Here is a 14,512-nt window from a genome sequence, read left to right on the forward strand (position 1 = left end):
GCAATGCAACTTGATCACATGAAGTATGGCAGATAAGATACGGATCAAAAAGAGCATAAAAAAGATTGGAAACCATCTAGATTTGACAAAACAACTTGTTAAAAGTATAATTCCATCAAAGCAAATAAATGGTATTTCATCTTCAAAGTTCCCAAACATGATGAGTTAATAATTGGGTACCTTCTTTAGTCCACAACTTCTCTGCCACCACAGGTAACATTTCCTCAAAAGTTGACTGGCAGATCAAAACAGAAACAGAAAGAAAAGGGACAAAGGAAAATTAATAAGACAAATATTTCTGAAGATTCTACAGCACATCACTAGGCTTTGCTAAGTACTAAGGATCCTGTTTGCAAACATCTACAAGTATCTTAGGTGACTAGGTCCCAGAATAAGAGTCTCCATGTCACAGAAAACCTTCAAATTGTACCTTCAGTAGTAGTACTACAAAGTGGAAAAACATAATAATGCTCTATAAAGTCATATTTTGAGTCATGACGAGCTAGAAGAGAAGGGACTTGACAATTCATTGTATTGGTAAACCTGCAACTGCATTATTACATTTGAAGAATGGATAAATCAAGATTTTCTTTTTAGCTTTCTAATTTTTCAAATCTGAATTAATCCAAACTTTACCAATCTGTCTTCATCTGTGGGGAACAACAAAATCTTTCAAAATATCCTTTCATAATCTATTATTAATCATAAGAAAACAGTAGAAAGGCTTGTTTTTTCATTTTTTATTTCGCCATAGATAATAAGTACATTACTCCATTTTCATTAGTCCTTTTTCATGCATTAAAGAATTCATCAAGTATTTATCTCACAAAATATTACTAGGCGCGATAATTTACCACACCAGAATGGTTTAAATGGTGTATACAGAGGAAAATTATACTGTACACAAATAGCTCGGTAACATCCCTGGATATCCAGAAAAATGTCTACCGAATGCAGTATTCCTATGACATTACTAATTCTAAGTTGAGAAATAATCATTAACTTCTTGTCCTCCACTAAGGCAAAAACCATTACAAAATGGAAATTTTTGTTCCATCACCAGTAATCTCCACAGGAACAGAAACCATTGGTGAAACGATGAAACCGGTTTACATCCCTTACAATTATCTCTCTCAAGAAAATCTCTGAAGCAAACTTCATAAACGTGTGGCAATCGCCACATGTCCTCAGATTCTTCTTTATCCTAATTGGAGCTTTAGCTGGGAGTGTCAGTAGCCCAAATGCAAGGGCTAGTTTCTCGCTGTGGTACCACAAGTCCTGCTCTTTAGATTTTACCATGCTATTATTTGCAAATTGGGTCTCAGCCACATAGCCTTTCTTCTTCATCAACTCTCTCAATTTTCTCAACATCTCATAAATCTTATCATTCCTAGAATTTGACCTGTCATGAACTGTAAACACGAAGGTTCTATTCTTAACATCAATCCAGCTACATCCAGGCTCCTTCCTTACCCCATTGACCCCCATTAATCTTCTCACCTCATCAGCTTCCTCCAACCTTCCTTTACGTGTATACATATTAGAAAGCAGCAAATAATTTCCAGGATTATTTGGTTCCAACTCGAAAAGCGTCTCTGCCACTTCCCTTCCCATTTTGATATTGTCATACTTCATACAAGCCCCAAGCAGAGCTCCCCAAATTGAAGCATTCGGCTTGACAGGTATTGTTTCTATAAACCTCCGAGCTTCATCCAACCGACCTGCACGCCCAAGTAAGTCAACCATGCATGCATAATGTTCACGCCCAGGGTTGATACCATGTACTTTGGTCATAGAATCAAAGTATTTAAAACCTTTTTCTATCCACCCGGTATGGCTACAAGCTGACAGAGCAGAAACATAAGTGACATAATTAGGTTTCATCCCCTCTTCAAGCATTTTCTCAAACAGCTCGATCACTTGATTTGCACAACCATGTTGTTGGTAAGCTGCAAGCATAGCAGTCCAACAAACCACATTACGTTCGTCAGTTTCATTGAACATGCGATAAGCATCAATCAAGCTCCCACATTTTGCATACATTGTAATTAATGAGCTTGAAACACAAGCACTTTTCGCAAAGCCAGATTTTATTATTTGATCATGTATTAAAGTGCCTTGATCAAGAGCTGCAAGGCTAGCAGAAGCATTAAGGACTGAACAGTAAGAAACCTCATCAGGTGTTATACCTTCCCTTCTCATGACCCAAAAATAATTACAAGCATCCTCAAACTTGTGATTACAAATGCATCCAATTACCATAACATTCCACGAAACAACATCTCTTTCTCCAATGGTCCAAAACAAATTAGCAGCATCAGCAAGCCACCCACATTTACAGTACATGTCCACCAGCGAGTTCTTCACATAAGTTAAGGTTACCAAACCCTGTTTAAAACCAATCCCATGGACTTGTCTGCCAAATTCCAGGGCACCCATATTGGCACAAGCACTCAGTACGCTCGAGAAGCTTACTTGATCAGGACTCACCTCACTCTCCCTATGAACTTCTCTGAAAAATTCAACAGCCTGATCATATAACTCATTCTGTAAGAATCCCACAATCATAGAATTCCAAGAAACAAGATTCCTCTCAGGCATTTCGTCAAACACCCTCTCAGCCAGGGTCATTTCGGAACTCTTGGCATACATGTCAACCAAAGCACTGCAAACAAATACATGGGCGTCAAACCCATGTTTCCAAATCAAGCAATGCAGCTGTTCACCATGAAAGACAATCATGGTGTCCGCACAAGCAGACAAAATTGCAGAGAAGGTGAAGTGGTTGGGGTAGACAGCTGAACACCTCATCCGGTTAAAGAAAGCCAAAGCTTCAAAGGGTCTATGGGAATGGGATAGCTGAGTGATGAGAGATGTCCAAGTGACAATGTTTTTAGGCACACCATGGGAAGCAGAGAACAAGAGCAAGCTCTGGTTGATGAGGCCACATTTGGCATAGGAGTTGAGAAGGTTGTTGAAAAGGAAAGGAAGGAAAATATAAGCAGTGGGGATGAGTTGGGCGTGAATTTGGGAGACATGTTTAAGGTTTTTGGACTGAATGGTGGTGTTCAGGAGATGGTTAAGATGGGTAGGATAGGGAGCTGATGAGGTTTGGTAATGGTTTGTTCTGCGAAAAATCTTCAAGAAAGAAGAAGAAGAAGAAGCTGAGTAGAGAGATGGATTGGTTTTTAACATTTTGGAGGGAAGCACCAAACTTTCATGATACAAAGTTATATAGAGGCAAGCCTAACTATAAGTATTTTTTTTGTTTTTTTGTTTTTTTTTTGGCTGAGACTAACTATAGGTAGCCAACTACTTTCATAGTTCTTTCATATAAACATGTAGCAGTGCAACAATGCTTATACTTATTCCAACTTCTAATATTATTTGTCTATGGTTTATAACAAATACAATTTTATTGTAAAATAATCAAATTTTATTTATCTAACATTTGGATGATTATAACTTTACAAACAAATGGTGGGACTTCTTACCAGAGTTTGTAGTATTACTTAAATACCAATAACTCAATATTATCAATTTTGGCCAACTCCATTGTAGAATTTACTTTTGCAAAGACTTATTAGCTTCCTTTAGCACAAATTTAACTCATAGCTTCCGCTAATTAAATCTGTCACATATTGTCTTCACAATGTATACATGCATATACATACATATATATATACATATATATATACATATATATATATTTGATTTAAAATGGGAAGATTTGAATTCAAAATTATTATCCAATAAAATAATAATTTTGTTATTTAGTTGTTTTCGCAATAAGGTACTGCATTGATAATGAATCGTAAATGATAACAAATAATAATTTTTCAAAAAAAAAAAAAAAGATTGGCTTGATTCAAAGAACTTTTTCTTTATTTTTTATTATTTATTATTTATTATTTATTATTTTTGTTGTTATGAATTTTTAAGTGTATTATCATGAAGCCCCATCGTCATCCCAATATTAAAGAAAAAGAAAGTGGGCTCTTTTCTTCACGATCTGGTTGGGCTTCTTTTGGATTGGGTTGCGGATGTTCTGACAAAGCTAAGGAAAAAGGCCTGAAAAAAGGGCCGGGCCAGGCCAGACTAGACTACACTAAACTAAAGGCCATCTTGTATAAGCCCTTCGCGTTTCATGTCGGCGATCCGTACCTTTGGATACCATGATAAAAAGCTAAAAAGAATAGATTTCGAAAATTTTGTAAATATTTGAAATGACTTTTTGGACCAGGAACATTCATCGTGGCAGTTCATGAATGGTTGTTAACGATGTCGGCCATCGGGATCTTAGAACACTTGAGAAACCTCATAAATGGGTCACGTCGTCAGTGGTCCCTACCTACTTTTTTTTTTTTTTTCAAATATTTTCTCTATTATTATCCTCTTCTTCTTCTTCCGGTCAAACAAAATAAAAAATTTAAACATTTTTTTTTTTCATGTATATCTAAAAAATAATAAATAAATAAAATGATTAAAATATCTTAAAAGAAGAGTGACATGAAACCATTTGGAAAATTAATTTAAAAGGAAAATATCAGATTATTTAAATTATGGAATAAATAACAAAAAAGTAGTTATCAATTTTTTGTATTTTGAAACTTTAATTTTTTTTATTTTTATTTTTATTTTTTGTAAAATTAGAATTAAGAAACCATTTCCATTGTATCTGGCACACGTGGGAGGGCGGTTACGTCTTTGCATCGTGGTTGGACTACAGATTTGAAATTTTGGAAGCGACCGTTACGTCACCTGCACATTTGGACAATTGTCTCGTGCTTGTTCCGGGTTTAAGGCATCCATCACCGCCGTTTGTTTCACCAGTGCTCGGCATCCTATGAGCCGTCTGATGCTCGTCTATTCTCTCCGAATGTCACTCGCTCGTTTATGACGGTGGCAAACACCACCAGCTCTCACCCACGTTTGCAAGCCAATCATATCATATGCCATCACTCATTGTGTCTCAACTTTCAGAACCCAAAAAAATAAAAAAAAATTATCTTTTCATTTTTAACTATCTTTTCATTTTTATAAATTCCAATTAACAATGATGATTAATGATAACTAAGTTTTGGTTTCAAGATTTCGTTATCAAATTTCTCTTTCCCAATTTATTAAAAAAAAAATTGTTATTTAAAAAATTATATCAAATTAGAAATCATTCTAATTAATTTTTTGTTATTTCTCTTTTACTTTAGAAAATTCAGGTAAACCAACAAAAAGCCTCAGCCTTTTGGAAACTTTAAAACTTTCTAACAATCTTTACACGTATATATCGAGAATATTATCAAATTGCAAGAGCTGTTAATATTCTGTTGGTTCCATTATATAATATTGTAGTTCTCTTTTATTTTATTATTATTTTTTTTCGGGTGTAAATCCATAAGAAAAAAGCGCGTGGAGCAGGAGAGATGCTCCTCTAAAGCGCAAGTTGAAACTTGAAGCCAAGCCTAACCATGCATGCATGAGATGTTTTCCCATCCATTTATATATATATATATATATATATGGATATGCATACGTACACATTAATTTTGCGAAAAATGGGTACGTGGTCCAACTAGAGAGACGAAAATGAGGAGCGATAAAACCCACATGGGCATGCTGACACGTGCCATGTTTAACCATTTATGAGACTGAGCTGTTCGATTCTGATACGGAGCAAACCCATAAAGTAAGAGATTCATAGAACTTTACAACCTAAGCAACCGCGTACATGATGCTCTGTGTGTTAATTCACTTAACCAATAAAGTGCCAACACGTAGTTCTCAGTTCTTAACGCCCATATATATGTATATAGAAAGATTATTATATATATATATATATATATAAACCCACCATACATCCTCACAACAAAAATACCCGTCGAAGCCATTTTAGATATCACTCATTCTCTCAAAGTAGTCCTCTTTTCTTTTTCTTTCTTTTTTCCCCAAGAAACTAACAGAAAATGCCGAGAGAAGGCACAGCAAAATGCATAGATATCCTTCTGGCAATCATCTTGCCTCCTCTCGGTGTCTTCCTCAAGTTTGGCTGCAAGGTCTGCTTCATCATCATCATCATCTTGAATATATATATATATATATTATTTTTTTTCTTAATCTTAATTTCTAGGGTTTTTGTTTCTGAATTTTGTTTAAGAAAATGTTTATATTGATGCATGCACAGGTTGAATTCTGGATCTGTCTGTTGCTGACTCTGCTTGGTTACATCCCTGGGATTATCTACGCTGTCTATATTATTCTCAAGTGATATATATGACTTCTAATTTCTGTAAGCAATTCTTAACCATGCACATATATTTTTTATAATTTTAATATTTAATTTAAAAATTGTGTTTGAATTTTGTTATATGCGTTTTTGTTCATGAAGATCTCAAAGTGAAAAAAAAAAAAAAGATTCATCTGCTTTTTTTTCTTTTGTGGGTAATACTCATAGAGTCAAAAAGATTTGAACATGTATATGTTGGTCTAGGTTGTGTAAATTTATCTTCTTTTTTTATTATTATTTTAATTACTACTCGAGAGTGAAAAAGATTTGAACATTTATATGTTAGTGTAGGCTGTCTAAATTATTTCTTAGCCTAGCTCCAAAAATATTATTTTCAAGTTAAAATTGATGAAATGGTTAGTTTAAATGGTTAAATATTTTTATTTATGTTTATGAAAATATGAATTTAAATTATACGGAAGAATGAAAATTTGGATAGTATGTAATTTAGATAATTTTTTTTAAAAAAATTAAAATTAAAAAAAATTAATGATTATTCATATAAAGAATATTATTTTATTTTTATAGTTTGACATGGATTTTATAGAATTTATTTTTTTATTTTCTAAATAAATAAATTAGAAGAAGATATGATTAAGCGAACGGGCCCACATTGTGTGGTGTGGTTTAAATGGGACCCATGCTTGTAACTAACGCTAAAATGGATAAAAAGCGACAGAGTCAAATGGGACGGGTCACCCTGCTAGAAGCGACAAAACTTGCACTAATTTTGATTTTGATTTTGATTATCTGCATTCAGTTTCATATCAGTACCAAGGTAAACCACGGTTTTAACGCTGATCACCTTTTTTTTTTTTTTTTTTTTTTTTTTCTTTTCATGATTAACAGGTGGACAGATGTGAAGGGCATTTAGGTCTTTTCGTGTGTTTTGTTGGAGTCCTTTTCAACCGCTTGATGAACAGTATTTGATTATGTGTAGCAGACTTATGTTTGAATATTATTCCTTCAGTGTGTCAAATCATTACTTTTTTTTGTTTTTTTTTTCTTTTTTCAAATTTCTTAAGTTTTTAATAATATTCCTTTTTATTTATTTGATGTAAAGATTTTCTGTGAATGTCTTTTTAGGACAATATTATTATTTTTTTTTTTTTGCCCTTTAAGAAAAAAATTAATAAAAAATGAAGTGGTTGTGCTGTTAAATCTTATATAATAATTTGCTGCGTTTTTATTACGAAAATGGAATGTGATTCACCCTGTGTTCACAATTCTCATTGATAGCTCTGCCTCAAAACAAAACAAAAACAGGTTAAAGAAAAAAAACAGGGAAGGAAGCCACCTTGCAAGAATCTACACCGGAAGCATCTTATTGTTGTTTTCTTTAATTATGCTGGCAAATCACCAAAATGAGACAAATTACCGCTTTCTTTTTACCTCTTTAAAACAGGTTTTACTAATTTCAGTATTTCACAAAATTTTCTAGGTTAATTATATGCTGTAGTTTGTAAACAATTATTTATATATATGCGAAAATGTGTAAACCATATATGCCTTGCTCAACCTTCTCTTCTATGAAAGACTAGGAACCTTCTGTAGGGCCCCGGTGAAAATAACATATCTATATAAAATAAAATAAAAAATAGATAATCCACATACACAAGTTGGTCCACAATCGATGTCTATTTTCAGGTGGTTGCTATCAAATTGAGCTGTCCAAATAAAAATAAGACTTGGTGGGAAACTTGACCTGTGTAACCAGAATCTAAATCCAAATTTGGATTGACAACCTTTAAAATCAATCTAAATCTCTTTAATTTACTTTTGAAAAACAGAGAAAAGGGATAGCTTGCACTAGTGAAGAGGTGACACATAGGCACAGATTTTCTACGCATCACTGCTATCCTCAACCAAACAAAGAAATACATAAAATAATTGAAAACATGTGCTAAGGGAGAGCAACTCCATGACTTCCTTATGTTCTCTCATGATCCTTTGAATTGCCATTCCCTACGGCACATGGGGCAATGCGCCTGCGAAGTCTGCGAATTCACCCACTTTAAGATACAGTGAAGATGGAATGCATGGTTGCATGAACCCCAAACTGCAAAAATAAAAATTTTATTTGATTTTAGATAAATACTATCAATTCAACATTTACAGACTATTGGTTGAATCTAGATTCCAAAATAAATATAATGAGTACCAAGCTTTTTGATTACGGAGAGAACACCAGAACGTGGTTGTGCTTCATACAATTGCAATGATGCATTATGTAGTCAGGCGACCAATCCAAAAATGATTTGAAATTTAGACATATCATATTGTTAAAAAATAATAGACATTCCTTCCAGTAAAAGAAACTTTAGAGTTGTCAGTTCGTTATTTGCAACCATCTTGCAGTAGATGGCAGTACCAACCACGTGGAACATGCATTGTTGAGGTTCCCAGATTGAGATCTCACATTAGGCATTCAAAATCAAATGCAGGTACCTCATATAAGACATATAAAGGGAATCAAAATGCATGAGGAACTAGACTATCAGTTAAACCATATATTACACAAGATATTGTCCCAAAATGTATTCTCATGCATTACACGCCATTCAATGAGAGATTCTGAAAACTCATCTGAGAACTATCAGTGAATTTGTCCAGTTTAAGATACAGTGAAGATGGAATGCATGGTTGCATGAACCCCAAAATGGCAAAATCAAAATATTATTTGTTTTTAGATAAATTCAATTGTTTCAACTTTACAGAATATCTGTTGATTCTTGATTCCAAAATAAATAATGAGTACCAATCTCTTTGATAACGGAGAACACCAGAAGGCGGTTTTGAATTTCATACAATTGCAATGACGCATTTTATATACAAACGTCAGGCCACCAATCCAAAAACAATTAGAAACTCAGGCACATCATATTGTCAAAAAATAATGGACATTCTCTCCAGTCAAAGAAATATTAGAGTTGAAAGTTTGTTGTTTGGGACCATCTTGCAGCAGATGGCACTACTAACCATGTAGAACATGATTTAATGAGGTTCCCAGCTTGAGATCCCACATTAGGCATTCAAAATCAAATGCAGGTACCCCACATAAGACATAGAGAGGGGATCAAAATGCATGACGAATTAGACTATCAATTAAACCATATAATACACAAGATATTGTGCCAAAATGCATTCTCAAGTATTATATGCCAATGAATAAGAGATTGTAATAGCATTTTGTCCATGAAATAGCCAGGTCATCTGAAAACTCAACTAAGAACTCCTAGACTTGGGAGTCTTAATTATAGGAAAAGAAGTTGGACAACCAGGCAGAACATGAAAACAAGGTGGAGAGGCATCAAGTCAGTAATGTTAGGGAGTAGTACTTACTTAATGGGCAATCATCCCCAGGGATTTTACAATCAGGACAACAACCATCAAATGCCATCCTACAAATTCCACATGTTTCATCCTGTGCATTCCATGTCCATGAAGCAACAGCATGCCACCTATGATTCACATAGAGGAGAGTTATGCATTGCAAAGCAAATGAAAAACAACATATTTAACAAATAGTACCAGATATGGAGGGGAAAAAAAAAAAAAAAAAAAGTGGTAGAACATTCAGAGTTCCAAAAGGTCATCCAACCAAGATCTTAACACGTAAATTGTTCATATATACACATTTTAAGAACTGCATGACATGATCAGTTAGAAGTTACATAATATATAGACAGGAAAAAAAGAGAACATACTCTGTTTGACAGTCCAGCAGGTATTTGCAATGAACATTTGGTTAAGAGAAAACTGCTACCATATTAGTCTACACCATGACATATTAGCAACAGCTGTATTTCCTTATACTAGCACTACAGAGTAACGAACATCCCACGAAAGCAAAAGTGATTTTTCTTGTCGGATTATCATATATGAAAAAACTCATGCGTGATAATAATTGAATGCAAAATATGCTAAAGACTAATGCTTAGAATGGAAAGAAATTGAAGAAGAAAACTCTTTGTTTCATTTTCATCCATAAATTCCCTTTGAGGACAAACAGGCTTTTTCGATTAATTTTACGATTTGAAGTAAAAAAATACAAAAGGAAAAACTCAAAACGAAAATACCAACCATGAACTTCTGAAATTCTTCAGGCCCATTTACTTATCAATCACTTTAATGTAAACAAAATTGGTATAATAATCATCAGGATATAAAAGAAAATGAGAGAGAGAGAGAGAGAGTCATTATAGCAAGAAGGATACGTAAAAGCTTGACCTTCATCCTAATTTTCTGCAAGAACCCAAAACCCAATTATCAAGCAGTATACGAATGACATACAGCATCTAATGCATATTATTCAAATAATCTTAAATTTCTCTTCGGTACGAATGGAAACAAGCCCCACATTGTTGATCGCGGAAAATAGAGTAAAAGAAATCAATTCGCAACACTTTTTGCAATTACATCTACAATAGAATTTTTAAAATATGAATTTGAATTCCCAAATTGTTCATAAAGATTTTATTTTTGAAAATGGAAAAAAAAAAAAAAAAACCTTTAAGGTTGATCTAGACGGTAACGAATCAATCTGAAAGGGTATTAGGGTTTCTGGGAAGAAGGGTTTAGGGTTTATACCTTCTTCGCATCCAATTTCACTCGGTTACTGTGGAGTGCCCTCTGGTTTCTACATGCTCTATTCAGCTACCGACAAGGACCGGTAAGACTCCCACCTTTTTTGCTTTTCGTGATTTTGTCGTTTTTATGTATTTTCATTTTAATTTAAATTAGAGAGCTTTCTCCTTCATGATTCTTGTACATACACATAAAATCTATATTTTATACTCATTATTATTTTTCTTTTTATAATTTAATATATAAATATATTATTTAATTAATTTTATTATATTTAAATTAATAAACATGCAATAAAAATAATGGGAAAATTTAATTAACTCTAAATGCCTTGTTTTTCATTTTTGTTTTGCAAAAATTAAATTTTTGATAATTTATATTTTTAGTCAATTTTATTTATGAGATCTTATAGTTATTAAGTTTTAAAAACCTATGTGATGATTTTAGTGAGATATGCTTTTAACTAAGTGATAATGTATCAAATATATTTAATTAAATGCATTATAATTTATTAAATATATTATAATTTTTCATATTTATTTAACTAAATATATTATATTTTGTCAAATATATTTAAATAAATGTATTTGTGAAATACAAACTTACTTAAAAAAGCATAAATAAAAAAGGAATATGTACAATTTTTTCGAAAATAGAAAGCATAAATATAAATTTAAAAGTAACACATATATTTTTTTCAAACATTTTTTTAAAAATTGTTTTTCTAATCTTTTTTTGATATTTTGGTCTTTTATTTTTATTTGTGCATAAAAAGTATTTTTCATTTTTAATCTAATAAAGTTATTTTTATTAGATCAAAAGTTTCAATTTTATATTAATTTTTATTTTTCATCTAATTTTAGATCTAAAAGTATTTAATTATGATTGTGGGTATTTAATTTAAATAAAAAGTGAATTGATACAATTTTTCAAATAAAAAACTTTAAAAGAAATGAAAATTAACCAATGTATTTTTTTGAATTTTTTTTTAAAAATATTTTTATTTCTAAAAAATATATTATAACATTATGTTGATGTTAACATGAATATTATGTTGATGTTCGCACCCTGACATTAGCACATTAAGTTTAATATATCTGTAAAAAAAGAAAAAAAGAAAAAAAGAAAAAAAACTAATTTACATCGAAATCAAACTCTAGGATTGAAGTCATTGAAATCCAAACTTTATAGCTCAAATTGCATAGACCATAGACTTTAGATATTAAAGCACAATTTTCTCAATCCTATATTATATGGCAAGAGACTTATGAAGAAGATTTGTGAAGATTACGAAAATCATATAGGTTTAATAGGTATAAATACTGTCTATCACAATCCCTATTCATAAATCATTTACCATATATATATATATATATGGCACTTACTAATTCATGGGCATTATTGAACTTACTAATATTCCATAGCATGATATATATTTTTTTTCTTTTTCATTCATCAAATTTCATCATTTTTTACTCAAGTGTCCTTTTTTTTTTTTTTTTAATTCTTTCATTCGACTGATATGATCTTCATTTTCATTGCATGCATTTTCATATTTTAGCAAGAATTTTTCCTTTCAACTCAAATTTTTTTAATCTCTCGACCATCCATTTTTCTATATATATTTTCATTTAAATCTTATATATATATATATATATATATATGCTCATTTAAATCTTTGAGCCTTAGGCAGGTCCGCTCGGTGTTTGTTTTGATGAAGTTTGATCACCAACCTTTATGGTATGGCATCTAATGCCGGCTTACTTGTAAATCAAAATAATATGCCTATTATTTACACATAATAAGGGGATAGACACCTAACATACATGGGTCATGTTGCCCATTCATATGTAATGTTTATCTGATGAATTTTTAAATGATAATTCGGATAGAAAAAATAAATCACCCGCAATAAAAAAGATTATCTTTACAAAATAATCTTATTAATTGTATTATTAATAAATATGTAATTATTTTTGGCTGGAATAAAGAGAGAGAGAGAGACAGAGAGTGTAATAAGATGCCATGAGCTTGCACAATCATTACATTTAATGTAATTTGATTTTTTTGGTAAAATTAGTCTAATTTGTTATAAATATTGTTTCCCAAGATAGAATAGTGTGAAATGTTTTGGTAAATATAGAGAGTGTATTTTGGAAGAGATATGTGGTTTCCAAAATAGAATAGCATGAAATTTATACAAAAAGATTGTAGTAAAACAGGATATGGTTGGTATGCCTATGTGTGAGTGTAACATAAATAACTTCATTTTTATTTAATATATAATATTGAAAAGGGGATTCGAAAATATTTGCTAGACGAAATTGAGGCTACTCTTTTTTTGTTTTTTTTAATCATTTACAATAATATTTTTTATTCGATATTTTGAATTGATGATCTCCCAATCATTAAATGTAAATGGCTTACGAAATTGTGACTGTTTGGTTGTTACAAAGGGGATAACATTGACAAAATTAAGTTGATTGATAACACAACTACTTATACGAAACGGTGGATATATATATATATATATATATATTGAAATGTAAGAGATGCTACACGCATGTTCACGACGGGGTGATTTTTTTTTTTTTTTTTTTGGATGTAAAAATATTTTGATTTCCCATAAAGATCATATTAAGTGTAGCAGGATATGGTTTTGTTTTTATTTATTTTTATTCTTTATTTTCCTTTTGGCATATAGATCATTTTTTTTTCTTTAAAATTGTTAGAGAACCAAAATTATGAAATTGGGTGTAACAGATGGTTAGTAAAATTTAAGTATCCTCATCCAATTAATTTCTTGTAATCAAATCTCATAATGATACAAAAATAGCAACAATACTAGAATCATCAAATTTTTTATACCAACTCATATATAATATTGTTAACTTGGTTCAAAATCTATGTAATTAAGTTAAATTAGTAGCTAAAATTTGATAAATAAATTTGATAAGCATAGCGGCTGCGATAGAACAAATTCTATGGACAATGCAAATCCGCATTCCAAATGAATATCATAGTAGACAAAGAGATTCAGTGTCTTCTCTGTCTCCATCAATACATATGAATGTGCAAACATTACCTTCTATGAGTGCTTAACATAAAAATCCAAAAAGATTTGAGTTAGAATTTATGAAAGATGTAGAACAAAATTAATGCTTTAATGGAGGTATGGAAGAGATACAGAAAAGCATCCTTTTTATACCATCGGTTATGACTAAAATATTAGATATTGTTATCATTAAAATTTGAGGATTTGCTGTCCTTATAGAAACAAATCAAAATTCAACCTTCCAAACAACTCACCCTCTTAAATTTTCTGATTCACATTTCAATGGCAATATCCCAACTCCAAGATTTCATATTATCCACCTAATAACTCACTCATTTTCCCATTATTTTTATATTAGCACTCCCAATTTTTCTAGTATGCAAACGCCCTCTAAAACATTGGTTCTGTCGATGCTAACAAGTACATGTTGTACAGTGGATATATAATTCTCAGACCAAATCAACTAGGATTTCAGTGACTATATAAACTTAAGGGGTGCCCATAATACTATCTTAGAATTAAATTCTTAATTCACATTTCCAACGAGGTACAACTTTCATAATCTCATGGTATTAATTAGGTATCTCTTG

At 31.5% G+C, this 14,512-nt stretch overlaps 3 protein-coding genes across 4 annotated transcripts; 1 reads left to right on the plus strand and 2 right to left on the minus strand.

The window, feature by feature from the left end:
- Positions 1-1,056: 1,056 nt before the first annotated feature.
- Positions 1,057-2,811, minus strand: LOC107411681 (pentatricopeptide repeat-containing protein At2g22070-like). The gene has a single exon (XM_016019313.4). The coding sequence runs from the start codon at positions 2,809-2,811 to the stop codon at positions 1,057-1,059; it is 1,755 nt and encodes a 584-aa protein (XP_015874799.3).
- A 3,026-nt stretch (positions 2,812-5,837) lies between these two features.
- Positions 5,838-7,342, plus strand: LOC107411678 (hydrophobic protein RCI2B). The gene is made up of 3 exons (XM_016019308.3): positions 5,838-6,050; positions 6,179-6,283; positions 7,130-7,342. Exons 1-2 carry the CDS (start codon positions 5,961-5,963, stop codon positions 6,260-6,262), a joined length of 174 nt encoding a protein of 57 aa, XP_015874794.1. The 5' UTR covers positions 5,838-5,960; the 3' UTR covers positions 6,263-6,283; positions 7,130-7,342.
- A 500-nt stretch (positions 7,343-7,842) lies between these two features.
- Positions 7,843-11,026, minus strand: LOC107411661 (anaphase-promoting complex subunit 11-like). Of its 2 annotated transcripts, XM_060812207.1 has the most exons (4): positions 10,871-11,022; positions 10,364-10,525; positions 9,623-9,741; positions 7,843-8,339 (listed from the first exon to the last, which is right to left on the minus strand). In XM_060812207.1, exons 2-4 carry the CDS (start codon positions 10,390-10,392, stop codon positions 8,221-8,223), a joined length of 267 nt encoding a protein of 88 aa, XP_060668190.1. In that variant the 5' UTR covers positions 10,393-10,525; positions 10,871-11,022; the 3' UTR covers positions 7,843-8,220. The 2 variants fall into 2 exon arrangements, with proteins under 2 accessions (XP_060668190.1, XP_015874772.2); XM_016019286.4 differs by lacking the exon at positions 10,364-10,525 and having other exon boundaries at positions 10,871-11,026.
- Positions 11,027-14,512: the final 3,486 nt, after the last annotated feature.

The sequence above is a fragment of the Ziziphus jujuba genome, chromosome 10 (assembly GCF_031755915.1).
Source record: "Ziziphus jujuba cultivar Dongzao chromosome 10, ASM3175591v1".
Classification (NCBI taxonomy): Eukaryota; Viridiplantae; Streptophyta; class Magnoliopsida; order Rosales; family Rhamnaceae; genus Ziziphus; species Ziziphus jujuba.